This window comes from Nannizzia gypsea, genomic scaffold (assembly GCF_000150975.2).
Source record: "Nannizzia gypsea CBS 118893 supercont1.10 genomic scaffold, whole genome shotgun sequence".
Classification (NCBI taxonomy): domain Eukaryota; kingdom Fungi; phylum Ascomycota; class Eurotiomycetes; order Onygenales; family Arthrodermataceae; genus Nannizzia; species Nannizzia gypsea.
Window position 1 is genome coordinate 1 of NW_003345192.1, and position 26,034 is coordinate 26,034.

The 26,034-nt window shown below is 47.0% G+C and overlaps 15 protein-coding genes across 15 annotated transcripts; 5 read left to right on the forward strand and 10 right to left on the reverse strand.

Annotated features, from left to right (window-relative positions):
* Positions 1-109: 109 nt before the first annotated feature.
* Positions 110-568, reverse strand: MGYG_09200 (hypothetical protein; the record flags this gene model as incomplete). The annotated part of the gene is made up of 2 exons (XM_003168982.1): positions 110-438; positions 541-568. The coding sequence occupies 2 exons, from the start codon at positions 566-568 to the stop codon at positions 110-112; spliced, it is 357 nt and encodes a 118-aa protein (XP_003169030.1).
* A 595-nt stretch (positions 569-1,163) lies between these two features.
* MGYG_08577 (hypothetical protein) lies at positions 1,164-1,785 on the forward strand (the record flags this gene model as incomplete). The annotated part of the gene is made up of 4 exons (XM_003168983.1): positions 1,164-1,193; positions 1,223-1,315; positions 1,395-1,518; positions 1,559-1,785. The coding sequence occupies 4 exons, from the start codon at positions 1,164-1,166 to the stop codon at positions 1,783-1,785; spliced, it is 474 nt and encodes a 157-aa protein (XP_003169031.1).
* A 356-nt stretch (positions 1,786-2,141) lies between these two features.
* On the reverse strand, positions 2,142-2,553 carry MGYG_08578 (hypothetical protein; the record flags this gene model as incomplete). The annotated part of the gene is made up of 2 exons (XM_003168984.1): positions 2,142-2,236; positions 2,412-2,553. 2 exons carry the CDS (start codon positions 2,551-2,553, stop codon positions 2,142-2,144), a joined length of 237 nt encoding a protein of 78 aa, XP_003169032.1.
* Positions 2,554-2,830: 277 nt separating this feature from the next.
* MGYG_08579 (hypothetical protein) lies at positions 2,831-5,194 on the forward strand (the record flags this gene model as incomplete). The annotated part of the gene is made up of 10 exons (XM_003168985.1): positions 2,831-2,914; positions 2,971-2,986; positions 3,040-3,119; positions 3,193-3,253; positions 3,304-3,569; positions 3,681-3,878; positions 3,935-4,401; positions 4,486-4,544; positions 4,573-4,901; positions 4,955-5,194. 10 exons carry the CDS (start codon positions 2,831-2,833, stop codon positions 5,192-5,194), a joined length of 1,800 nt encoding a protein of 599 aa, XP_003169033.1.
* A 235-nt stretch (positions 5,195-5,429) lies between these two features.
* On the reverse strand, positions 5,430-10,411 carry MGYG_08580 (opaque-specific ABC transporter CDR3; the record flags this gene model as incomplete). Its single annotated transcript, XM_003168986.1, has 11 exons — positions 5,430-5,829; positions 5,906-6,176; positions 6,242-6,428; positions 6,487-6,878; positions 6,940-7,510; positions 7,565-7,925; positions 7,982-8,211; positions 8,640-9,127; positions 9,181-9,277; positions 9,333-9,784; positions 9,835-10,411. The coding sequence occupies 11 exons, from the start codon at positions 10,409-10,411 to the stop codon at positions 5,430-5,432; spliced, it is 4,026 nt and encodes a 1,341-aa protein (XP_003169034.1).
* A 954-nt stretch (positions 10,412-11,365) lies between these two features.
* On the reverse strand, positions 11,366-11,941 carry MGYG_08581 (hypothetical protein; the record flags this gene model as incomplete). Its single annotated transcript, XM_003168987.1, has 1 exon — positions 11,366-11,941. The coding sequence occupies one exon, from the start codon at positions 11,939-11,941 to the stop codon at positions 11,366-11,368; it is 576 nt and encodes a 191-aa protein (XP_003169035.1).
* Positions 11,942-12,214: 273 nt separating this feature from the next.
* On the forward strand, positions 12,215-12,655 carry MGYG_08582 (hypothetical protein; the record flags this gene model as incomplete). Its single annotated transcript, XM_003168988.1, has 2 exons — positions 12,215-12,294; positions 12,481-12,655. 2 exons carry the CDS (start codon positions 12,215-12,217, stop codon positions 12,653-12,655), a joined length of 255 nt encoding a protein of 84 aa, XP_003169036.1.
* A 322-nt stretch (positions 12,656-12,977) lies between these two features.
* On the reverse strand, positions 12,978-13,826 carry MGYG_08583 (hypothetical protein; the record flags this gene model as incomplete). The annotated part of the gene is made up of 1 exon (XM_003168989.1): positions 12,978-13,826. The coding sequence occupies one exon, from the start codon at positions 13,824-13,826 to the stop codon at positions 12,978-12,980; it is 849 nt and encodes a 282-aa protein (XP_003169037.1).
* Positions 13,827-14,780: 954 nt separating this feature from the next.
* Positions 14,781-15,605, reverse strand: MGYG_08584 (hypothetical protein; the record flags this gene model as incomplete). Its single annotated transcript, XM_003168990.1, has 1 exon — positions 14,781-15,605. One exon carries the CDS (start codon positions 15,603-15,605, stop codon positions 14,781-14,783), a length of 825 nt encoding a protein of 274 aa, XP_003169038.1.
* A 904-nt stretch (positions 15,606-16,509) lies between these two features.
* MGYG_08585 (polyamine transporter 1) lies at positions 16,510-18,196 on the reverse strand (the record flags this gene model as incomplete). The annotated part of the gene is made up of 5 exons (XM_003168991.1): positions 16,510-16,654; positions 16,711-17,300; positions 17,323-17,577; positions 17,641-18,030; positions 18,128-18,196. The coding sequence occupies 5 exons, from the start codon at positions 18,194-18,196 to the stop codon at positions 16,510-16,512; spliced, it is 1,449 nt and encodes a 482-aa protein (XP_003169039.1).
* An 849-nt stretch (positions 18,197-19,045) lies between these two features.
* On the forward strand, positions 19,046-19,936 carry MGYG_08586 (hypothetical protein; the record flags this gene model as incomplete). The annotated part of the gene is made up of 3 exons (XM_003168992.1): positions 19,046-19,113; positions 19,176-19,390; positions 19,431-19,936. 3 exons carry the CDS (start codon positions 19,046-19,048, stop codon positions 19,934-19,936), a joined length of 789 nt encoding a protein of 262 aa, XP_003169040.1.
* A 239-nt stretch (positions 19,937-20,175) lies between these two features.
* Positions 20,176-21,568, forward strand: MGYG_08587 (serine/threonine protein kinase; the record flags this gene model as incomplete). The annotated part of the gene is made up of 4 exons (XM_003168993.1): positions 20,176-20,192; positions 20,229-20,251; positions 20,274-20,845; positions 20,918-21,568. The coding sequence occupies 4 exons, from the start codon at positions 20,176-20,178 to the stop codon at positions 21,566-21,568; spliced, it is 1,263 nt and encodes a 420-aa protein (XP_003169041.1).
* A 1,491-nt stretch (positions 21,569-23,059) lies between these two features.
* Positions 23,060-23,511, reverse strand: MGYG_08588 (hypothetical protein; the record flags this gene model as incomplete). Its single annotated transcript, XM_003168994.1, has 2 exons — positions 23,060-23,279; positions 23,333-23,511. The coding sequence occupies 2 exons, from the start codon at positions 23,509-23,511 to the stop codon at positions 23,060-23,062; spliced, it is 399 nt and encodes a 132-aa protein (XP_003169042.1).
* Positions 23,512-24,444: 933 nt separating this feature from the next.
* Positions 24,445-25,218, reverse strand: MGYG_08589 (hypothetical protein; the record flags this gene model as incomplete). Its single annotated transcript, XM_003168995.1, has 1 exon — positions 24,445-25,218. The coding sequence occupies one exon, from the start codon at positions 25,216-25,218 to the stop codon at positions 24,445-24,447; it is 774 nt and encodes a 257-aa protein (XP_003169043.1).
* Positions 25,219-25,491: 273 nt separating this feature from the next.
* Positions 25,492-25,822, reverse strand: MGYG_08590 (hypothetical protein; the record flags this gene model as incomplete). The annotated part of the gene is made up of 2 exons (XM_003168996.1): positions 25,492-25,700; positions 25,786-25,822. 2 exons carry the CDS (start codon positions 25,820-25,822, stop codon positions 25,492-25,494), a joined length of 246 nt encoding a protein of 81 aa, XP_003169044.1.
* Between the last annotated feature and the right edge of the window lie 212 nt (positions 25,823-26,034).

Consider the following 26,034-nt stretch of genomic DNA (forward strand, 5'->3'; position numbering starts at 1 on the left):
TAACAGGAGGTGTTGGTGTGGAAGCCGAGGGATCTTTCAACTTCTAGATTGTCAAGACATATATAAATGTTGGTTGCGGACTCGGCTTGAGGAGAGGCAATGGCACCTTTCAGACCCAGGAGGGCCGCCGCAGTACGAGTTCTAGTTGGTTGCAACGCATGGTCATTTTGTTGGAGATCTCTCTTCTTCTTGTCGTTCGAGAGATGCCAGGCCACCAGGCCTCGCCTCTATAATATAGCGAAGCGAGCACGCAGGCTCGCACAGCCTGTCTCAGTAGCTCCACCAGGGCACCTCTGACTGTGTTGCTCAGTGCCCGTATCCCGCCGCCCACTCGTCGTGCCTTAGCCGCCATGACCTCCACTTGTTTCTGGAAACCCAGCTTGCGGTCCAGCCAGATTCCAAGATAGCGCATAGAGCCATCCGGAGGAGTGGCGTCTACTGTATGAGTTATGGACCCAATGTTCAGCTTGATTGGAGGGTTGTCGTGGTTTCTCCTCCGAGTGAAATGGCCGAGCTCAGTCTTAGCTAGTTATGTCGAACGTGAGCCCCTCGTGGTTTGCCCAGGCATTCAACAGCTTGAAATCTTCTTGTAGAGTCTCTACATTCTCTTCGAGTGAGTAACCAGCACAGATCAAGGCGATGTCATCTGCATATCCTGATCTCCCGCGTCTTCTTTGTATTGTTCGTAAAAGTACTGCGACAAGAACAGTGCAGATCATGTAACCACAATCTAGACCATTTTTCAATTGTACCTCGTAAATAGTCGATCGAGCGCCGAAGCCCAATTTATCCAAGTCTGAATCGGATCTCCGAGCATGTACTATAGTTACTAGATCCATCAGTTAGCTTGCCCCACAGTTCAGCTTGTCGCACGGTCATTACCTCCTGGATAAATTGCCGAGCTGGCAGGAAGACGTATTTTGAGTTTCAGATTCAGCCAGCCATGCAGATATCTATGCCACTATGGAGTAAAATCCACAATCTAGTTAAACCCTGACTATCACTATTAACCTGAGTGCTTTCCCCCTATCTTAATATATACGTGCCTGCTCACTGCCTAAAGCTGTGTTATATAAATCTAACGTCTTCCCCTCTACCATTTCCTCTCTATCCTATATTTTATACTCATTACATCCACTGAAATCGCACGCTATAAAGAAACCATGAAGGTAAAGAATCAATACTTCGCAACAGCGAGAAATGCTGCTAATAGAGTGTGTAGTTCATCTCTATTGTCGCTCTCCTAGCCCCCGTCGTCCTGGCCGCCCCGCAGGCAATGACTGACGCGGGCTGGATCCAACTCCTTAAGGAACAGGTGTGGCCTGCCAACTACTAATTACAATTTTGAACCTCTATTTGGCAACCTATCTTAGCTAACTAAATATCGCTAATAGTGCCCTGATATATCAAAGCAGTGTCTTGATATTGCAGACAAGGCCCATCAACCGGCGTTTGGTACTGCTGAAGCTGAACAAGCTGCAAAGACCATGCCGACTTGTAACCCAGCCTATGAGAAATGTATCCAAAATCTCTCAGCCGACTCTGGTATGTGTTCCAGATTCAATTACTCACTCGTACAAGCAACTGGCTAACCGCAGTCCAGATGCTTTTCAGCCAGGCGCCACTCAAGGAAATCCCGTTATATGCCTTCTACAAATTGCGCCTGATCATATTAAGTACTTTCTCGACAATGACCGCGCTAGCGTACCGATTCCGCCTAACCAAAACTGTCCATTGCGAGAGCTGCACCGCGTAGCGCACGTTGAACTGGGTCCCTTGGCATAAGAATAATGGCTATTGGGAAGATTGTCAGGGGCCTCAAAGCTATATAGTTGGGAATAAAGTTAGATGATAGCTTTGATCGGCATGTTTGGCAGTCTGGAGCTGAAAGCAGTGAAGCAGGTGGTATTATTTTGTCCGTCATTAGTTTTGGCTTGCTCGCCGAGCCTTAATAATAGTCTCGAAGTTCGTGAACTCGCTCCTTGGCGATGCGCCGCATTTTCTTTGCGAACTGACTGTATTTGGCGAGATCTTTCCGTCCAATTTCTCTAGTAGTATTTCGACCATCTTTTCAAGATATCACTTAGGATTTTCGGTCAGGTTATCGCATAGATATTTCTTCATTTCGCGTGTGACACGCTTCAGCGGCCGGCGCGGGTTTTGCGTCGCGACATTTCCGTTGCGGATCGTTCACGCTCAAGTCGAATGCGCTGGATATCTCGAGGGCTATATTTAACTAAGAAACAATAACTCGTTAAGGGTTATTAGTAGTAGTAAAAGATTAAAAAGAGAGATTAAACTAAACTATACTATTAGCTAAGTAAGGAGATATATTCCCTTTATAAGGGGATCTTTTTAGAGATATTTTAAATATTAAAAAGAGTAAACGCTCTTAATATTGCACTGCGTACGGATAGATACATCAAGAACGCCGCTTACGTTTTCTCTGCCTGTCCCCCGCCTCCTTCCTCCCCTCCTCCTGTTGTTTTTGGAAGATGCGATACCTCTGCTGCACAGACGACAGAGTCCTCGAGGGGAAAAGCTCCTCGACATCGTCCTCTATTGGGGGGGCATCCTTCCGGACCAGGGATAAGAGTAGCTTATCCTCCCTCTTGGACCATCGGCCTCTCTTCCCCCTCTGTTCGGCCGCATATCGGTTATACCCAATGCCACCAGCACCCGCGGTGCCGTCGTTGCCCTGAGCTGAAGGTGGAGCGGAGAGCAGCTTCACTATAGACGTGGCGACCGCCGAGGCGAACGTGCATATATCATCCTGCACAAGTACGCGGTGGCTAGAGGCCTTTCCCGTGATAGAGAAGGAGAAGAAGAAATGCTCCTTATCGACCGCCTTCTACAAGATGGCCCGCAACAGAATCATCAAACTCTTCTATTCGACGAGACTGCTGTAATCAAGGTAAGTCAAGCTTGTAGATTGACCAGGTTAAGACAAATTTCTGACTATAGTCATAGGCCAGCAATAGCAGAGGTAAGTTGGCCACCTTCTCTCCGCTATGGTCACTTCAACTAACGCATATCCAGTATCGAGTTCGGTGATTAGCTTCTTTTCAAACCAACGTATAGAAATTTTAACGGATCACCTGGAGGCAAACGACCTCAAGGTACTTATCGATAGCATAGAGAACCTCATAAGGAGATTTGTGTCAAGAGGGACTCAACTTTCGCAGTAATTAGCTTCGACAGCTCCCAGAGACTCCTGAGGTAACAGCTGCCGAAGCAGATGCTTATATCGAAGGTCCTTCTTTCTCCATCTATTCTCTAACATCAGCTGATCAGGCTATATAGCCTATTTTGAGAACCTTCACCCACTTTATCCTTTCCTTGATAGACAAGAATTTGCGTCGCTTACCAGGGAATTGAGAATTAAGGCAGCCGGGGATACCAACAAATCGCTATCGGCGTTATACCATGCCGTCTTAGCATTGGGCAGTCAGTATTGTGATGGTGGAAGCTTTGTGCCAGGATCGGGGAAATCGTGGGGTCTGTTCCAAATTTCTCTTAGGCACCTCTCCGATCTGATTGTCCCGGCCTACTCCCTCCTAAAACTCCAAGTGCGTTTCTTTTCAATAGGCAAATGTATAAAAGTGACACTAACAGACGCCACTCATAGGCCCTGACGGCCATGGTAGGTTCACGGTCATTCATACAAGGATGTCTTTTAGTCTAACCCGTTGCAGTCTATATTCGCAATGAATCCGAGCTGTATTAAGCTAGATCAAACACTGATATACGAGGCTGCTAGAGTGGCCCAGCATCTCCGCTATCACAAATCCAGTAATGCTCAAGAGAAACATCTAAGGCTGTTCTGTACCATCCACTATATCGAAAAGATGACAGCATTCTATGAATCGAACAGCTCAGTATGCCCACTTTTTCATATCAACGAGTTGAAGGTGTGTTACTTATTTTAGACTAGGTGATTGCTGATGGGGACATCGGTTGTGTTGTCCCTGCGGTGTCAGACTCTACTGTTGCCGGCTATGATTGGTTTCTTTCTGCCAACCGTCTCAGCAGGCTATGTTCGATGACTTATACGTCTCTCTTTTCAACAGAGGCGACTCTTAAGACGAAGACATCTTTCCTAGGCTCCATCAAGCGTATACAGAGTAGATTAGAGCAATGGCGCTCGTCGGTTCCTATGGCCTACCGCCCGGGCAAGCAACTGGACAGGAGTGGATTCGAGCGTCTGAGTACTAAACTGGTTGTGATCCAGGCACATTGTCTGTACTACACCCTTGTTATTGCTGTCGAGAGACTATCCCTGCACGTTAATTCAGAGTACGATGTGGAGAACAACGATCACCAGCAGAACTTGATGGAAGCAGCGCAGAGTGTGATTGAACTGGTCCCATTCATCGACCTAGCGCTACACATGCCAGTGTTGTAAGTTCGATAATTCATGAGTTGAATGTTCGTTTGCTGATTATCGGCGAGGGACCTTCTTATTCTATCTACTCCTTATTATAGCTATACTAGCTTCTCTACCGCGAAGGCGTCCCTCTATTATAGTAAAGCTATTAATTCTAGTAAGTTCTTCTTTAGTAAGGAATTTAGTGGCTGGTATTATGCCAATGTCTGCCATGTTCGTCTTATTTGACTTGGTAGTCTGCTATCCCCGACACAGCGAGACCAACAAGAATTTAGCCCTTCTCGACCAAGCAGCAGAGTACTTCACGCGGCTTGAAATGATCTCTAAAGGTATTCTACCAGGGAGGAACATCGCAGAATTTACGACCATTGCTCGCCATTATATTCGAAAACTCAAATTTGACGATGCTAGACCGAGGGGAGCGCTATCATGGCTCTCCTCTATACCCAACCTTGTGCACAGACCTGGGAAGCTCGAGCAGTGGAATCCAGATATCGAGCTCAATAATTTATTTGTATGGGGCCTATCCGTTCAGAAATATTTGATGTGTAATTAATCAAAGCCTAGGCCAGCTCTGCAGATAATATGGGGAGTCTTGGTAGCGCCCACCCTGCTATTGAGAGCTCAGTGGCACTACCCATGGCACCGAATTTTCCCCTTGACCCAGCAATACTGCTCGAAAAGTTAATAGAGTCAGATTATCCGAATGGGTCACATTCTATGTTTGATATTTTGTTTCCTGGATGGGCTCCTGAGGATACAGGAATGGCCGAGCTTAGCGATGTTACAAACGAACGAAACCTGTAGACTGCGCAGCGAATAATCTGTGTTGCACTCGGGTTTTTTGCTGGTTCACCGTTCAACGAGAAAATGATTACTAAATGAGCTTATATGTATTTAACCGAAAGTGTATTGTATACGCCATTCTACATATCTATTACAGATATCTACCTGGAAACCCTCGATTGTTGGCAGTCCTGCAGATCATACCGTTGGAGCGTACCAGATACCTCGGCTCTACTCTCAAGCACGCTTACTGTCCTTACTTCTTTGGGACTCTAAAGACCCAGTAGTGGCCCAATGCGCCAGCAATGTTAAAGAGGATATAAACCCACATGAGGCCAAAATCCCTCCAGCGAGTATTGTAGGAGATGTGGAACCCGGCCAAAAACTCATTTGACGACGCAATCGGACAGTACCTGCAGATATCAGTTGCGCTGGGGTTTAACACCATTCCACCAGCTGAGTTGATATACGAGTTCAAGAAATCTCCACAGGTACTACTGTCAATCGGCCTCATCGTAAGTATTTCGTGTGATGCGCAATGCACCTCAGAGTTGGCTACTGCAGAAGACATGAGGCCACCGACCAGATAGGTCGCAGGTGAGAGGCGATACATGAAGATCCAGAACCTTGGGATGTCTTGTTTGCGAACTCCGATTCTGGGGCGCAGGTGGTCAGTCGTCTTGGTGCCATGCTGCTCATATGATGATGATGATATATAATTGGTCAACTTACCCACAAAAGAAAATGCATAGAAGCCACATAAAACTGGTTAAAATACCAGCTGTGTCTGGCATATCGATCCAGGTGATGGCGAAGTGAGCAATTGTACTCGTAAAAAGCATGTATGTCCATAAAAGCAAAAAGACTAGGAATCCCCGGATGGCCTGGTCACCTTCCATCGTGTTTTTTGTGAAGCCGATAGGGTAGTACCAGCAGACATACATGAGAACAGCCATCAGTGTGTTCCAAAATAGTTCGACGATGATATTGGACAAAATGAACGCTATGATTTAACCTCATTAGCTATATACCAAAGGATAAAATAACATTGGAAATATTATCACTTACTAGTCCACCTATAAATCTTAGATGGTCTCTCACGGGCCTCGAAAAGTGCTCGTTGAGGAAGGACCATGGGCATGATTTGTTCATTGATATTGATAAATGGAATGAATAACATGAAAATTGCCCAGAGCTGGTTTGTCATGCCTTGTATAGTGTTATCTGCGCTGAAGCTGAAGCCGAGATAGATAGTCTTGCAATGGGAGGTTAGCAAAATCATAGTAGCCCACCAGTATATTAATTTAGCTTACCGAAAGGGCAATAAGAATAGTCTTTGACCAGATGTAAAGTGGTGATCGCCAGTAATGATTGAAGGTCCGACGTAAAACCAGTAAGAATTGCGTCCAGAAGGGTGCTACAAACTCTTGATGCATGGAAGGATCTTTTCTGGCTGTGATCTCGATTTCATTTTCCTGGTGAATTCCTCCTATGGGAAGAGAACGAAGACGATGAAGCTCGCTTTTCACGGTTGTGTACTCAGGGGACTCGAGCCAAATTTGGTGCCAGTCAAGGCGCTTGGTGCCATCTGCTGGAGGTTGTATCACTTGGAGCATCCATTCGGCCGGATTAGCACCACTTGGGCAAGGAGATGAATGGTTGCGTTCAAAGTATTCGATTAATGTGGACGAGTCTTGTCCTAGGTCTTTATATCTTTGTCAGTCGACCAACTCGTTAAATTATATGGGAAATAAACATCAACTAACCACCAAAGTAAACCGTCTTGCCGCCTGGAGCAATAAGAAAAAGCCGGTCAAACTGATTAAAAAGAATAGTAGAAGGCTGATGCACAGTGCAAAGTACTGCTTGACCACTATTAGTTAGTTTCTTAATCAATTCGGAAATAGCCCAGGATGTCTGTGAGTCCAGCCCTGAAGTAGGCTCATCAAAAAAAATCAATAGTTGAGGTCGAGCGGCCAATTCCACTCCAATTGTAAGACGCTTCCGCTGCTTAATATTGAGGCCCTCACCAGGTACACCAATAATAGCATCTGCGACATCCCTAATCTCTAATATATCTATAACTTCATCAGCATACTGGAGCTTTTCTGCTTCAGAAATACTTGAAGGCTGCCGAAGAAGAGCACTAAATTGTAAGGCTTCGCGGATTGTAGAGGTACTAAGGTGGAGATCCTGTTGCTGAATATAGCCGACTTTATGCTGAAAAGAAGTATCTGTAAGCTTGCCATTTATCATAGTGTCTCCGCTCACAACGCCAACTGTCACGCGGGCAGCCAAAATGTTAAGAAGTGTTGTCTTTCTAGCACCTGAAACACCCTATGAAAGAGTTAGAAAAATATCCTATTGCAACTCGAACACTGTCAATATTACCATTAGGGCTGTGGACACGCCGGGTTTGACCCAACCATCAATATGGTCTAGCAGACGCCGCTCTTCATTCTTGATGTTAATATCGTAGCAAAGGTCTTCCCAATGAAAGATATTAGTGCCCTTCCCAATAACCCCTGCGGGCTCATTAGTAGTCCCATATTTCTCCGTAATGACTGGCCGGTCGGGCAGTTGATTCTCAGGGTCCACAGAAATCTTCTTATCCATTGTGGTGAGCGCTTTCCTTTTAGCACGTTGAAACACTAGTACTTCACCCTTAGCCTTAGGTGGTTTAGAAAGCTCGGCCGCAAGGATATAAGCCGGAATAAAGAAAGCTAGGAAAGCAAGCATAATTCCAATATTCCTGTTCGTCATCAGTTATCATGCTGTCAATATAAGGGTGATACTATTAACACAAACCTCCACTTATGAGAATTCCAATAGTTAAAAGACATATTAATATAACTATCCCCGTTGACGAATGCGGAGCCGGCTTCTGAACTAACAACAGAGCATATCCGCGAAACAGAGGGAAGGTCTTCATAGCCTGGCCCGTGGGGAACGAAGCTGGTGCAGGGAAAGCGGCGGTTATGGAATTCATTAGCCATTAATGACTCGAAACCATATGCTAGAGGGTTAATGTGAGCTATCTACCGGGACCACCCTGGTAATTGATTAAGAGGAGTTGTAAAGCCCGTATAGATTATAAGCCCTAACCCAAGTATAGCGCTTGGAATCATCGCCTGAGCTGCTGTTCTGGTTATATATGCTAAGGTGCGGAAGATTGCCGATTGGATTAAGGTGGTAAGGAAAGTGGTTAGGCAAAAAAAGAAGAATGCCCCTACTTCTTGTCGCAAATTGGCTATAAAGTAGATGATAGTATTGAAGACCAATATATTGCCTATTTTATAGGGGAGGTCAATGAGATAGCTCGCGATCGCCTGTGATGAGTAGTGATAAAAGGCGTAACGATTCTGTTCTCAACCACAGGCCGCTCGTCATAAATTGTCAGGACCTGCAAGGTTGTCAGTTCTTCAATTTCCCCAATTGAGAATGGTATGGAGCACGATATACTCACTTCTAGCTGGCTGCCAAAAGCGTTGAAAAGTAGGGAGAAGAAAATCACACCTGCGCGATAGTAGAAGCTCGATGTGTCTTCTTTCAATCTTAAATACATGCTTCCTAAAACAATGGCTATTACTGCGTTGAATACCAGGAAGGAAATAGTATAGCTAGGATTAGCTAGCAATCGTCTGTAAGCGCGCCATAGGGTAAGCGATACCTGCTGCATGTATGAGATCGTATAGGCAGAGCTAGGACGTTGAAACTTCGCCTGCTCGGTTCGACGTGCGCACAAATACTCCTGAAGTCTATGTGCCTGTGGGTGTTTATCGGGATACTCGTCTAATTCGCGAAGCAATGCCTGGCGCTCTTTGCTGGCTTGCCACCTTGCTGCAAATTCGCTCGCTGTACGGGGTACACAATGTTCAAATCCCTGTTTGGTTTTCCTTTCATCCGCGCTGGTCATAGAAGTCAAGAAGTCGGGGATTGTTTGTCGCTCAGGACCTGCATATAGTGTCAGAATATGAGAGGTATATACTAGCGCTCTTGGTGCTCACAGCAGAAGCCAAGCTCCTCAAAGTAGGCCTTGGCGTCAATGGTACTGCCAAAATAGATCTGGCGGCCTTCATAAATGACAGTCACTCTATTGAACAGCTTGTATAAATCGTTAGCTAAACAGTTATCAGTGCATAGGGGGGGTATAACTCACATCATACGCCGCCTGGGGTGCCTGATACAATGTAACCACAGAAGTCACGTCAAGCAGATCAGCCTGCGAACGCAGGTGGCGGCAGAAGTTGATAGCATTATTGCTATCCAGCCCACGGGTGGAGTTATCCCAGTACTGGAACTTGGCTCCTGTCAGGGTAGCTTCAGCAATACTCACCCTTTTACGCTCTCCACCACTTACACCACGCACAACGTTATCTCCAACACGGGTATTGTAGGTATGTGTTAAGCCAAATACAGCCATTATAACATCTCGTCGGATTGTGTCTAGCTGGATTCGGCTAACCCCCCCTGGGATATGCCGTGGTGATCGAGCGCGTGAGGCGAATGTAAGTGTCTCATTGACAGTCAATGGTGCCAAGTGAGTGTCAAGTTCAGCGTTATAGAGAACATCACCACGAAGGGACGAGCGAATGTGGTCTAGCCCAACACCTGCCTCGGTGTAAGCAGGCAATTCACTTTTTTAATGTCAAGGAGCTTACCTCTGAAATCACTATGTGAATCAGGCTCGATGCTTAGGTCATGCGTCTCCCCCGATAAAGCCTTGAGGAGGGTAGAGCAACCAGATCCCGGTGGTCCCAGAACCAACAGCATCTCGCCCTTTTCTATAATGCCTTCAAAATCGCGTAAGATGTCCACTCGTTGGCCGTTCTGATATCCTGTAGCAAAGCGAGCTAACCATTTAACAGTATCGCTAACAACGCTGCCCGTAGTTCGTTGGTATTCCGCGCCGGTGCCCCAACCGAAAACATTCAGTCGCCTGAAAGCAACGCCTAGCGCACGCGATGGCGCTGACTTGGGGTCAGACTCGCATACTCGGACAAAGTCTTGGATCCAGGCGCGCGCATCGAAAGCTGCTGAGGAAGGATCAAAATTGCTTCCTGGTGCAGGATTGAGAGCGCGTGATTGAGCGAGTGTCTGAGCTGAGGTCGAAGAGATGGATGCTCGACTCGCAACTTTGGTGATATCCTCGTTCAGCCTCTCGCCAAACGCCTCAAGGCCAACATTGTCACCAGGAGCGTCTCCCAGGCAGGTCGAGGACGGAGAGGTTCCATTCATTTTGACCACACCAAGGTAAACTTAACGATGGAGAGAGGCCTCGGGGCTAGAGTAGCAGGCAGCGTGTCAAAAATGTCAAAAATATTAATGGGCCTTGGTTTTTTGGATTGAGATTGTTTCATACCACTCTAAATTAAAGCCTTTTTGTCCTCGCTGCTCGGAAGCTGGACCTCACCCAGAGAGCCCGGTGCTCGGACGCCTGGTCAAGGAAGACGACATAGCGTTCCATCTGAGGGCTCCGTTTGGCCCTGTGCGCGCCCTTGGGTGTCATGCTGTCTGTCGGAAGTCGGAGGAGAGCATGTTAGAGGAGAGCTCGGTGCTCGGGCGTGGTTAAGAGAGAATCGAGAAGCGCGACGGAGCCAAGGAATAAAGAAAGGTTCGGCCCTCGGGGCTTGGCAGAACTAATCTTGGCGCCAAGATAACTAGTTTAGCTACAAGGCAGTGAACCCTAACGTTAACCTTAGTTATAGTTAAGTAGTTATTGAGGTCGCAGTTGGTCTGTGCAACAGGATATACTTAACGTGCCGCGATCCATTGTTTACTGCCTTATACTAGCCCTGAGGAGCAGCACGGGAAGTGAAGATGTGAATCTCAAGCCGTTAACTATATACGCTCAAGTTTATAAATATACCAGAAGTACTATTATCCTCTCATTCGCTAACTACTGCTAACTAAGTAGTGTTACTTTTTAGTTCAACAAAATACTACTAGTTTAGATTGATGGCTCGATAACTACCCACTATCAATATTTAACGAGAGACTTTGTTGGGTGTACTAACTAACTATAAAAGAATATCTATGAAAGAGATGGCATGCTATAAAGCAAGCTTGCAAAACATAAACTCAATCACATATGACTATTCCATTATTCTCTAGCATAACTTGTCCTTTCATCAAATCGCAACATTATATCCAAACTTGAGTTATCGATTTATCCAGAAGGATGCCCACTCTCTAGGCCTTGATCTCTTGAGCACGCTGCTGGATACTTTCCTTCTCGATTTCGAAAGCCGCAAACTCGCTTGGCAATTCCTGGAAGCCGGTTCCTGCCACGGCCAAGTCATAGAGCGAATTGATCATGTCCTTCTCCATACCGCCGAGGGCATACTTGTGTCCGTCGTTCAGGACAAGGGCGTGAGGTGCCATCTCTCTGGTGCATCTCACATCCTCCTCGCTCGCTCCCCTGAATCCAGGAGCGGTCCAGCTGCTACCAGCGTATTGGGCGCCACCGGCCAGCTTGGGCAGGCACTTGTGGTCGGTATTTCCCACATTCTGTTGTTTCTCGAGCGAACCGCAGATACCCCCATCACGGGTGTTTTGCCAGCCGTTCATATTCGAGCGCTGGGGCAACTGAGAGAAGGCGACAGTGACGGCACCCTTGGTATTGTTGTCATGGAGGGCGCTGGCGCAGACTCTCTGGGCGATATTGGGGTAGTCGAGATAGCCACCCTTACAGTTGTCTCCGAAGTGGTTTCGGATATTTGCGCCAGCAACAACCGTGGCAAGGGAGATGAATGGAAAGACCTTCATTTTGATCGTAAGATGTAGTTCATCAAAAGTCCACGAATAAAGGGGAAATGAATTTAATGTCAACTGATCGGTGGCGTGTAAAAGTAAGCTTCCTGTAGTTCTTTGATTTGTTCTGGTTTTGCTCTCCCAGATCCGGGTTCAAGAGGCTGCTTTTATATTCTTTGCTTTCCCATAATTTCACTGCCTCATTTCTCCAGGTAAGATGCTCTTAGTCCTCGACTTGTTTGACTGAGCTGAAATCCTTCGTGGTGGAAGTCTTGACATCGATGTTCAATGGATCTCAGCCGTACCAAGTACAAGCCATCCATGCTCCTTCTCAAGCCCAGATATCCGATACGGCATGTGGTTAGGCTGTGGGTATTTCCAGGCGCCGGTCAACTGTCCCCAGTGAGATTTGGTGTAGTTTGATCCCATGACGGAAGCTAGAGAAGCCGTTACACGCCCCTGATCCGACTGGGACTCCATCGATTGGAGGGTGGGAGGCCCAAGGTCCAAGATAGGCAGGTGAAAATAGCTGACAAGATGATGTAACCGTATAGGGCGGAGTCCTCGAAGGATGTCAGCCTGATAGAGAAGTATTGCTTTGAATTCGGGTTCCCTGTTCATCCATCTGAAGTTGAACTGGCAGAATCTTCAAGTCGACCGAGATACGGAGTAACTACTGGGAAGAGTGAGAATAGTCGAGAAACATCGTCGATTCCATTGGATGATTAGTTACCCACTTTGAAGGATTGCATTCGCTACATAACTACAAATCTCAGCTTTATCTCCGCGATCTTCCTCCCAACCACGAAACATGTGGAGAACTTAGAAGCCACAGCCTCATTCCATCACTGTGGGGAGGGAGCCTGAAAAACATCGCCAAGGTGATCGACGGAAGGAATTGTGACGCTAAGGGCAAGACAGACTCATCAGATCGAATACTCTCATCCTGATGGATGGAGGACTTGATTTACCAAGCTCTAGGTACTTAACTAACTAGTTGTGCGCAACATTGGATGGCGACAAATACAAGGGAAGTAACAGTTACATTAAGTTACAGAAACTTCTGTCCCAACCATACCATCTTTGATATAGATTCAAAATCGGATTTCGTGATAACAATGTCGTGCTCGTTGGCATTGTTGGGTTTTCTTCCGGCGATCTTTTCGAATTGTATGGTCATGTCGCCTGTAATATCAGTGACATCATTATAATATCTTGCGTGGATAGCTTCTGTGACTTCTGCTGGCTGGTGCGAGGAACGAGTGGTTCTGTTTGGTGTTGATATGGAGTGTTCCCATTTTTTGAAATCGATTTGGGGGGAATGTCGATCGATTTTTATCGTTATAACAATTTTTGTTTCCGAGCTTGCGGACTCCAACCACCCTCTGGCATCCATTTTTAATTTAGTTTCGGACTCATATACTCCGGACTCTATCGCTAGGATCGGCCAGTCGTGATGTTGTAGCGTGAAGCTACCATCAGGTTCTTTCACAAAGGTGCTGCTTGTTGCTCGTCCTGCTCCCGAGGCAAGGATTTCATACTCCAGGTTCATCTTCTCGAGCTGTCTTTCGATACACATTTCTAGCATGCGAGCTGCGATCTCATGCGCCTTTGTGACCATGACTTCGATAACAAGGACTTTATCTTGTAGGTTGGCTAATATCCTTGGGCCTTTATCAGGGTAGATAGTATCAAAGTCTTGAAGGATTGTAGGTGGTATATTCACGACTATAATAAAAGGGCTTTGGGAATCGTCTAAACAACATAGTCTAACCCTTCTATCTACTAAGAAACTGATGTCCTCCATATTGGTATATTTAACTTGAGGTGTCCTATCAGGAAGTCCGATCAATAGCGGAGAGTCAACAGGCTCTGGTATATTTTTATTTAAATCAGCCATTGTAAATGCCTAGTATAGAAATGTATTGTGTGTTGTCTGGTATATAATAACACAATAAGAGAGCGATACAATCGTTGATTTATATAACTGACTAGTTGCTAGTTAATTAGCTTCGCGGGGCTGTGAGTTCTAACTACGACGTCATCGCTGTGGCGGTTTGGCGCAAAGCCACTGGGAGGGTAGAGCTGCTGGCGGGCTATATAAGCTGGTAAGGCCAATAAGTGATTTCGCCGCTGACGACATTACTGCCCCTTATAATCCTTGTCGTGCTCGATTTACAGCCTGAATCTGTCTATTAACCTGTATCATAGGGTCATTGCAGATATATTCCTCTTCCCCACGCCCATTCCACAACACCCAACTATACTTAAATATCGACAACAGCTCTGGGTCATTTCCCACGGAAATCCGAAAGTCGGAAGGTACCTGAGTGGGCCGTTGACAGTCTCCTGCTCGGTTCGTTGAAAAGTCAAATATATCTGCAACTAGCCACCCAAGGCTCCTAGCTAGGCCGGTGCCAAATTCGTCGCTGCTGTTGAAGAGTGCCTGTGCATCTGGCTGATTATCCAAACGGCCGGTCAACGACTCCTTAAGCCGGGCGGCGACGGATGCAGTATCGAAGCTTGGTTGTGGGAATGTCGTCTGACGCGCCATAGAGCCCGTAAAACAAGTTGCCATGTACTTATCAATAGATTCATCATTATCTCGTTTCGGCCAGAGCAAGGATATCATTTCCCCGGTTGTGGCGTGAGCTGAGCAAGCTGGTACGACAGAAGATACCAGGTAGCTCAGTAACAGGTCGTTTATCAAGCTGACCATGCAAGCTTTCCATTCCACGCAAATTGGCCGGCCTTTTGGTTCTAACTGCAAAATGGATTCAATATCTGATTCCTCCAGAATATATTCGGTCTGCTTGAACGGCCGGAAGCACTCTTCGGCCGGAGGTGGGAGATTCTAGTAACATGATGCGAGTAGATGTAGGGTATCCAGCCCCTCGAAATTGTAACCCTCACGGATTTGACGCTCAAATCTCTCTTCTGCTGTTTCCAGTTTTCGAAGGCTCTTGTGAACTCCAGTGAAGGTCGTGTTTGTAAAATGCGTCGCGCCAGTAAAGAAAAGAAAAGACTGGGCGGTGCGTCGCGTCGCGTCGAACCCAAACCTCCCAAACTTGTATTCTGCGTCGGGGATATGCATCCACGTCCCTCCTGGCGAAGGAAGACTGTCTCGCGTGCGGCTGGGAGCTGTTCGCCATTGAACGACCTGATCCTTTGCCCCTACAGAGTCTACCAGCCCTGCGCCTTCACTGGGATTGTGGAGGACGCGGCCGTCTGGGATATGTTCCCATTCCGCTACGTCCTCAAGCGCCCGCTCGTCGTAGCAGCCCCAGTCGTAGCGGTTTATCACGAGAATTCCATTATCGACAGTTTTCTCACAGTTCCGAGACGACCCGCTGTCAGGTTCGTACGGGGAGCCCGAGACATGGAGTATCCGATCGACTTCTGCCTGCGGATCGATTTCAACATGACACGCGAACCACGCCACAACTTCACTGCAGCTGTCGATGTCAACAAGCTGGTAGACGTTCCATGCTCCGTTTCGGGCGCCAATATTGAAGTTGACATCATGAACTATGACTGTCCCGGACACCTGCGGAGGAATGAAGTGTAAGCGCTCCATAGGGTCCGATATAGCTCCATGCCAGATGTTATGCAGGTCTCCGAAGCAGATGCCTCCCGACAAAATGGTGAATTGGCTATGGACGGTGGGAGAAGATGACATTTTGAAAGCTGGGAAGTCTACTCTTAACTAGGTAGTTATAGAGTTGTTTAAGACAGGGCAGTACCTAGGTAGCTAATGAAGCCGAAAGGTGAAGTAGCTCAATATTAAGTACAGCGACCTGGCTCATTCACGGACGCCGGTTCGAGTCAGCGTGTGTGTGGCCAGCGTAGTAGTGCTGAGCGATAGTTACGATAACTATCTACGCCCTGCAGCAATCTCACATAGATAATCAAGTGATATCCCAGCCAAGGGTGTAGGTGCACATGTAATGCTAAAGCTGATAACCACACCGCATGGTTATCACGTTTACACCGTCTCCTAATAGCTGGATTTACCCAATTTTTACCCATTGATCCTGTAACTTTCTCATATTAAATCACGACCCTACTTGATTACTATATGTACGCATTTTACGATCTACAAATATCTTTTTCTGCCATAACAGGCGCCTGGATAGGGATATTGTTCTAGAAAGTAAGCTAACCCTAAGCCATTCTCTTGCGTGATCCGTGTTCGGCAAGTATTATTGGACATTGAGCGTATACTAAAAGCAATCCAAGTTAGGTTTAAGGGGGCTGTTAAGGTTGTTGCTGTAAATGCGTACGACCTTAATCTCCAAGATAGTCACAGAGAGTTAACTGAGTTACAACAATGGCATGGGGATATCAACAAAGTAACTAATCACTTACGGACAAGATAACACTAACTATTAACATACGACTACGTCATGCAGCTTTCGATCCCCAGATCCGCAGAGTGTGATAATTGTAGACCAACTTTTGTGCATCTTTCCTCCAATTGAACAAACAGTAAGAAGCTCGAGCTTTGCGGGATCTTCCTGGAGACCTAATGACTACAGTATATGCATCCATGTAGTATTTACAGATAGTTGGGAGGTCATCCATTATCTGATGTCCGGAGCTGCAAGTGTGCTCCGTCGGCGTAGTGCTTTGCCATAGACCCAGATAGCGGCGACACCGGGGAGCCCGATACTCAGAGCACAGAATCCAAGAAGGCTTCCTGTCCATCCATAGCCTATTGTGTCAAACCTACATCTTTATCAGTATCAATATCGCAGAGTGGAGAGAGTTCTAGAAATACCTACACATAAGGAGCAAACAGAGGGAACCCAAATGCCGTCAGGCTTCTCAGCGTCCCAACTGCAGCCAACGCGCTTGCAGAGAACTTTCCATACGTGTCAATTATATACGCATTTGCAGAGATGCCACATATAACAGCCCCTGCGCAGAATATGCCGCTCCCAATATCGGGCATGATCCATTGGAGTTTGTACTGCGCGCTCCAGCCATACCAGAACAGCCCTCCAGCTATCAGCAGAGTCGCTGGTGCCATCGATGGCACACGGAACTCCGGCAGAGCCACCCCGTTATTCCTGGCCTTGAGCAAGGCAAAGATTCGATCATTAACAAGAGTGAAGCCCTCAGCCGCAATAACCATACCCACCCCCATAGCAATATAATGTAAACCCACCATTCCTTCTGTTTGATAGTAGATCTTGGTATATAGATCCGGAAAGGTGGTATACAGGACATAGATAATGCCATAAAGAAATGCATTATATACGGCAAATACCTGAACAATGGGCTGTGTAGTGAGAAGGAGGACCGCTCGCCCGAGATTAGCCTTTAACTGGGTAAGGAGTTCCTTTAATGCGTCCCTGGTCGTGGAGCGTAGCTGTTGATCTGATGTGGCTAACCGTAGTGAACGCATCTGCTTTTCGTAGAAGCACTGGGGCATATGTTTCCTCGAGAAGATAAAGTCCCAGAATCTGGATAACTGCATCTAATAGCGAGCTTATATAGAATGCCCAGCGCCATGATATGTGCTGGGAAATAAGGCCGCCGAAAATTGGACCGAAGATTGGTGAGAGCAAGGGGATAACGCTATAGATGGCAACTGCTTTACCGCGTTCCTCGGCTGTAAAGAGATCACCTAAGGTTCCACCACCAATCTAAATGTCAGAAATAATTAGCAAGATAGGTCAAATATCAAACCAGGATAAAAAGGAACATACACCGAGTGTAGCGCTTCCAAAAAAGCCTGCTAAGAATCTAAAGCTAAACATGGCTGACTTTGATCGTGCACTGCCACATGCAGTATTGAAGACAAGATATAGGAGATTCCAAGACTGGATTACTGGTACCCGCCCATATATTTCTGATAAAGGGCTTGCAATCAACGGGCCAAAGGCATAGGGGAGCACAAAGACAGAAAGCACCAACGCTTGCTCTGCAGGCCTGGTAATTGATAAATCTCTAGCAATACTCGGTAAGCTCGGTCCTACAATCGTTGAAGAAAGAGGGCTCATAAGAACAAAGAACGAAATGCCGAGCATAGCCTTCCATTTTCGAAGCATCGGCCATTGTTTAGGGTTCTCTTGGCCGTCGAGGTTGCAGAATTCAGCCTGTAGATAATCAACAGAATTATGCATCAGCCTATCGTTACAAAATCAATAACATATAAGGGCATCTGGCGATATGTATCAAAAGAAATGGGTGTACCAGTGCCGCATCTCCTTCATTAGGTATTTCCAGCTTCTGGTCCGTGTAGTGCGTAGAGGCAGAAGCCATAGGTAATTATGGCTTTAGTCGTACTTTGTGGTGGAGAGGAAGGCCACTAACGTAGATGGGATGGCCAAGCAGGCAGCTTTGGCAGGTTTCTGAATTTCAAGAAGTATTCTGTCCCTAGCTTTGACTTCCAGGTAAACATAAAAGGGGGGATCATCTCGTTATATAACAAAGACTATTGCCCGTACTCCGTGTTTTATTTCTAATTTCCATGACATAGCCGGAGGCAACCAATTGGTTCGTTGTTCTTAACTGTTGGATTGAGATGAGACTGCCGTTAGCGCGCCGTTAACTAGCCTCCGTTAGCCTCCGTTAGTTAGTTAGCCTCCGAGTTATTCCAGGCATCAGAGATGATTTCTTGGCACCAGAACTCCTCCACTTGCCGCGAGTTAGCAAATTCTCCACATGTTTGTTATATACTCCGCGTAGTTATTATGTGTAAGTGTACGTTTCAGCTCTCTATTTTGACTGCAAAGCGCCGGCTACACCAGCAAATTCTGTGAGCAACATCTGGGTTATCTAAGAGCTTGTCTCATCGGCCAAAAGCTGGCTAGGGACTCATTTTATAGCTAAGAAACTTTGTTGACACTATCTTGAAGGCTGCAGATGGAATACGTGACCAACGCGGAGCGGCGTTGCGCTTAGTTATATCCGATAGCTTAGGTACCTAGATACTTACGTTGGTCAAGTTGCAGCCTAGGCTACATATCCCACATGGGGGAAGGGGGAGGGCAGAGTAACGAAACAAAGAACGCATATATCGTATACCGACCACTCATCTCGGTGCTGTTCCGCATGACAGTCGCTCTCTTTATGCCTTCTGTTTCAGTCTTTGCAGAATCAATATAGGATATGGCACTTACAGTGGCACATCGCAGGTGGCTAGTGGCAGCGACATGTTTGATTGGAGCCTATTTCTTGTATGTGGGCTCTGTCTTCTTGACTTGAAGCATTAATGCTAGCGGTTAACACTTGCATGTAGGGCAGCGTATCTTAACCACCCAGAATCCAGGTACTCGTGGAATCGCATAATCAGTTATTGGCAACCCCCATCGATGCGCTTGGACGATGAGGCTGGGTGGGTAGCCTGCACTCTCGGGGAAAGGGGCCATTATGTGGACTACCCGTACTACCGCCTTGCCTTTATCCGAGACGGACTTGCTTTGGAGGCTCGCCCATCCATGAAGGCTGGCGGAGGTGTTTGGAAAAAAACTCCATGCCAACGCACCCGAGCTAGATTACATCGGCCTCCAGCGATTCGAGGAAATAGCTGTTGAGCAAGAGCCGGCAGATGAGGACGAGTTTGCCCGTAAAATCCGCCTAATAGGTGCAATCTGGCGGCCACCAGACAACAAGTACGGCTGTAGCTGCTATGAGGACTGTGAATATGGCTACGGTATTACCGAGCCCGGGGACGACGATGGGGTAGGGAGGAAATGGCTTGCATGGCCATCTTCTGGCGGGCTCTGGGCTTTCGAGGCTACCGAGCGTGAGTGTTGGATCAGCGACGATGTAAGAAGGTTCTCTGGTATGTGGAGGGTGGCTATCACGATGGACGAGGCGGCACAGCTTCTTAAGAATATGAGCCGCGCAGTCTTTTATGAGAATCCGGCAGACTATCCCCCCTTTGCTGATTTATTCGACTCGCACGGTACACACACAACTCATGGGGACTGCAATGGTGGGTCCAGTGGCAGCGAAGATACTCAACATACAATTCGGCCAAAAGACCATGCACAATGATGACGCTCCCATCATCTCTGGTTGTTGTACGGAGTATTCCTCGGTACTTGTGTCTATGATGATGTTGTTGTTATTCAAGCTGGCTGGGAGCCGAGGTCCCCAGGCCACTTGGGGATCAGGTGATGTAACTAGAACACCGTAACTGCGGATTTTCTCCTTGCCAACTTGCTCGCGCTGGTGGTTCCATCTCCTTCCTCCTTCCAATCCGTTGCTATCTTTGCATCTTCTCCTGTGCCGTTATGCTCTCAATCTTCTAGTTGTTATCCATATAGATGCAGTCCGCCCACCCTAGCGTTGCGACCCTGTCACCATGCAGTTTGATCATATCGCAGAGGAGCGGCCCCTGAACATCTTGCCGTGAAGCTGGCCGCGACTCACTTGCGCCGCCGAGCGACGCAAGCGTGTCAATGGAAGACCGGTGCCTTCAACGTGTGTTACCGTGTTCAGTTCCATGATGAAACTCCTGAGGTTATCGTTCGGTTCAGCTCCCTTGGACGGACAATCTTCCGTGCTGAAAAAGTTGCCAACGAAGTCGCCGTCCTGAGATACCTCCGGAAGCACACCTCGATCCCTGTCCCTGAGGTCTACGGCTCCGGGAAGACGTGGACGGGGCCGTATATCGTTCTAACCTATATCCACGGAACGCCTCTCGCCAGCATCCTCAAGGATCCGAAGGTGGAAGGGCAACCCGTTCTGAACCCGCATATCAGCCAGCGAGGGTTGCGGAGAGCCTACCAAGAGGTGGCCCAGCTTCTTCTTGAATTATCCAAGCCTGAGTTCCCCAGGATCGGCGCCCTGGCAGAAGAGCCGGATGGAGAATTCGGGGTATCGAGAAAGCCGTTTACATTCAATATCAACGAGCTATCTACTTCTGCAAATGTCCCGCCTTGCGTACTGCCAGATTCAAATGTCATCTTCGATTCAGCAGCCGACTACTTCAAGTCCCTCGCCACATAGCACATGTTGCATTTCCTTACTCAGCGGAACGACGCAGCCACTGACGAAGCTGACTGTCGCGGGAAATTCGTTGCTCGCTGCCTGTTTAGCAAAGTCGTCGAACGCATTCAGTTCCATGAAGGGGCATTTCAGCTCTACTGCGACGATTTCCGCCCCTCAAATATACTTGTGGACATCGAAAATATCCGCATTGCGGCAGCCATGGATTGGGAGTTTACCTATGTAGCCCCCGCCGAGTTTAGTTACGTGGCCCCATGGTGGCTTCTGCTTCAGTCCCCCGAGGACTGGGAATCAGACCTCACCGAGTTTCTGACTCGCTATACCCCTCGCTTTCATCTTTTCTTGGACGCCCTACGAGCTGCTGAGTCTGACATGGTGTCTACTGGTAGGCTGCAGGAATCTCAGAGGCTATCGCCGCGCATGGAGAATTCTTTGGATACTCAGTTATTCTGGGTGTGTCTAGCTGCACGGTACAGTTCCATGTTCGATGACATCTACTGGACGTTCATCGATGAAGTTTATCACGGCAAATTCACGTCTCTGGAAGACCGACTGCAATACCTGAGCCAGGAAGAGCGCACTAAGCTAGACACAATATACCACTTCAAGGTCAAACAGGCAGAGGATGGCACAATCGACCCCCATTACTCACTCGATGATACTATGGAGCTGTAACCGTGGTTTCCCCGGTAGCTAACTCGATCACTATGGCCCTTTTGCCTATGCCAGCATGGACAAGAGATGTGCCGCTTCTTATGACTGAGCATCTCCGCTTGATTATGCCAGACAGCGAGCTCGACTCTGAAGACAGGCTAGTACTGATCGATGAGGGGAAGAGTGAACTTTTCCGAAAGCAGAATATCATCGCAGTACAGATTCTACACTCTCTAATAATATATACTAATCATATAGCGGAGTTGGACTGCGATTGTTGTTTTTTTTTTTTTTGACTCACTTAGTTACACCAGGAATCGACAACAAGCTAATGGTTGGTTTAACTAGTCACCCATATCCCACTGTACAGCTCGCCCATGGCTATTATCCTCACCATTATGTGGCTGTTGAACAACGCCCTCGCCTTCTTAACTTCCCAAGCCGACCCGAATTAAGCGCTAGTCTCATCACGTGCTTAGACGTTAGTTATGTGGGTACGTAACTTCCACTTTCCAACGTCACGTTTGAACAACGCGACTTTCTCCTCCTTCGACATTCCAATATCAAGTCTCTATCCACTTCCAATCACGGTCTTAGCTAGACCACTCGCAGTAGGGACGGCCAAGTACACGCTATGGGCCTTTGGTCCTAACCCAGATGATACCCCTAGTAGTCCGAATATACTCCCTTGAGATTAGGCTGAATCTATTCCCTTTGATTTTGTCCCTTCCTCTCCTTGCTATATATCTTTGTCTGCCTGATGCCAGGCTTGATATCCAACCAATATATTCCCGTTAAAATATACACCAACTGTCCGAGGATATATCCTTTAACTGAAGGACGAATACGTCTAGCTCAGTATTAGCTATCGCCCTCCTTCATCTATACCCTTTAGCCATTCTAGAAAAATGAACCCGCGCCTAGACGAGTTTCCTTAGCGTATACCCTTGCTAATCTGAGGATTTCCCTCCAGGAAAGGCGTTAATCCGCAGACTTAAATATTAGCTGTTGCTCTCCTCAAAATATACCCTTAACTCAGCAAACGGAAGGGGATAACTTATCTAGGAACGTTGTCTATCTATCCCCCCTATTCCTCTACTTGCTGTTAACCCACCTCCCCCCTTAGCAATATACCAACTATCATCCTCTCGAGCCTTCAGACCTACACTGTTATTGATAGACCAATAATCTCGGCTAGGGAAGGGAGTCTACGGTAAGGATGAAGAAGAGCATGTCAGCTGCTTCTTTCTGAATTTCTCTGAATAAAATTTTTATTTATTTTCCCCGTAAAAAAAATTTAAAAAATAAAAAAAAAACAGGGGATAGGAAAGGAAAAAAAGAAGAAAAAAGAAAAAAAAAAAAGAAAAAAAGAAGAAAAAAAAAGAAGAAGAAAAAAAAAGAAGAAGAAGAAAAAGAAGAAGAAGAAGAAAAGAAAACTACTACAAAATAGAGTATCAGCTATTAGCACATCATATTTTGGACCAATATAGCGCTGATTTCGTTTCACTTACGTCACTTTTTCACAGATACAGGCTGACTACCCTTAATCTCCTTCTGGTCCGCCCATACCTCCTTTTGTACTTTTTCGGCCTCCGGCTCATTATCGGAGGGAAGCTCCTCTTCGGCGGCGGCGGCGGTGTTGGTGGTGGTGATGGTGGGAGAGGGGGAGACGGCGGTGGTGGTGGTGGTGGGAGTGCGGGAGGCGGCATTGTGGCGGTCTGCCCGTCGGCTTCTAATCGAACGTCAGCATCCTATCAGCTTTCTTTTTGGAGGGTTATAAATTACATTGCATATCCCACGGCTCTTGAAAGGTTTTGGGCCCACGGCCCGAAACACAATCCGACAGTGGCAATCATACCACATACCCCAACGGCCCCAATCTGGGCAATCGCCCCGAGGTCGGGGAGAAAGGGGGCGAGCCACCCCGCCGTTGTGTCCGCTCCGGAGGTGCAATTTTCGGCCATTGCTGCTGCTGCTGATGCTGCTGCTGATGCTGCTGCTGATACTGTTGTTGCTGCTGCTGCTGAGGACAAAAGAGAAAGGAAGAGGAACATCCAACGTGCGTTTCCTTCGTTTAAAGGCGACGCGTTTAGCCATCGCGGGTTCTGCTGCCACTCACCGCCCTCACCCCTCACTACGAAGGAGGACATACCCCCTTAAGACTAGGGATACCCATATGCTGGATGTAAGGATGGTACTCTATACCCAGCGGGCTATGCCGTTAGCTAGGGCTTTCATCTAGATAATTAGCTAACTATTGGACATTGATATCCAGACTCTACTAGTTGGATAGGGGACTGGGAGAACCGTTGGCAAGCTCGGTATATGCATGCTAGATATATGTCACTAGTATGACGGGTTTCTTATTATTGCTGTACGTGTATAGGGGGATTATTGCCTCCGAAACCAGTAGAGTGTCGGCCTTACTTCGTGCCTTTTCTGATAGATTACACATACAGGCAGCGAAACGGCTTTATCATTCGCATAGACTACTATGATCCCTAGTTGTGATAGTACAGGCAGAAGGCAAAGCTTTACCTTCCTCTCCAGTGATAGTTGGTGTGCTTGTCTCTGGATTTCTCTAGGTACAATATAATATGTATAAAAGGAGAGGGGAAAGTCTCTCTTGTCAGATTGGTACTCTACTTTTACAATTCGAGCTATACGGAGTACTTCAAGCTCTAACAGGGTTAAGTTATAGTCTTAGCACGACGCTGTTGGGTGGTTCTCTCAAAGGGACCCTTCCCTAGCATCGCAGGAAAATGGTCCGCCATCTTAGCCTCACCGGTGGCCGCCGTCCCAACATATGTAGTTGCAGTTGGAGAGACAACCGAGTCCAATACCAGGTGGACTACTGGTTCCTCGCACGAGCCGTCTTCTTTTAAGGCTAAGCTTGCCTACAATACTTTGAACCATCCAGAGCCTTCAATAGAGAAAGGCGTAGTTGAAACATCGGTGAGCCCTTCAATATCTTTGCCCTGTTCCTTATGTCGTACGAATCCTCGGCTGCGAACACAACATCCGCAGAATAGCGTGCAATGGGCGTAGTATAGTCTTTTATCTGGGTATTGCCCACGTGGTTTCATACAGCACTGGCATGCCCTCGCACAGCAACCACCTCGTGCCTCGCATGCCTCCACTAGATATCGCTGAGAAAGGTGTTTGGTCGGGTTATTTCGTAGGGTTTTATGAATCTGGGAGATACGAGCGTCACGTAGCCTTATCCCGGGGCCCTCAGGCTTGCGTTGATGAAGGTCATGCCATTCGTTCGTGAGAGCCCAGGCCTTACCTGCCTCATTCAACAACTTGTGTTGCCAGTTTCTAGGCCCCCAGTTATCCAGATCATGTATTTTGTCTAGTTTCCCTTGCATAGCGAATTCGATTATTGTTTCTCTAAGGAATATTTGTCGTTGCCTCCATTTATGGAGTCTCTGGACCAAATAGAGCCGTTCAATGAGCCATTGACAAGATTTCTCACGTTCATCCTTAGGCTGGACAGCTAGCTTTTTCAGCCGAATCTTGTTAGAAGTTCCATACATGTGTATACGGTCAAATAACTGTTCAAAATCCGCCCTGGTACTGAATAGCATCATAACGATAAGTATGATGCAGCCGCCAGCAAGGAGTAGAATGTGGTCGCGAGCAAAGCGTAACAGGCCTTCAATCTCCATTTTGGGGAGTTAAGGGAGATATGCCTAGGGTGTGAAGATTGAAGTATACGTGAAAGACAGTTGATATGTGAGGTATTGAAGAGTATATGGAACCTTTCGTAGGATATTACAATATATTCTTCTTAAATGTATCACTCAAGGAGAAGAAACAGTGCAGTTTATCCTTTTAAAATAGCCCTGGGATGAAAATCTTACGTCAGTGTATCGTCATATTCTTCTTATGTGGATGACGCAGAACGCTTTAAACACCCAACCACGGGCGGACCAACTGGCCTATGTCTGGAAGAAGTAAAGCTTCTTCATGGTTCCGTCTAATCCAGGAGGCGATAGACATAGAATCATCGTAACTTCCCTCTTGTGGTGGTATAGTGTGGTCGTATCTAACGTCAACGACGCTTCTGTGCCATGGGACGTAAAACCAACAGCGCCTAATAGGAAAAATGCCAATCGAGGTAGGGAGTAAGTCTTCACGCTTACCTCAACTTTGGCTTCCAAGCCACCGCGTCAGTAGGAAGAGCTCTATCGATTCCAATAAACTAAAGCGCCACTCCTTTTCCGTGAGCTCACTGTAGGAGGTCAATTCTTGGTCCAGGTAAGTTGTCATGGTCTATTAAAATCGATGTGATAGCTAGCTGTTAACTACTATTGGCGCACTAGTTATCATATTCCCCACCAAGATGTGTGTAGTAAAAGGACCATGTTTGTTAATTATATGCAGGCGATTTCTTTTACGATATACCTAAATATCTAACCAACGCTCGTCTTTATCCATACAGAGACTAATGCTCCAAGTCCCAGCATTCACATGATGAGGTC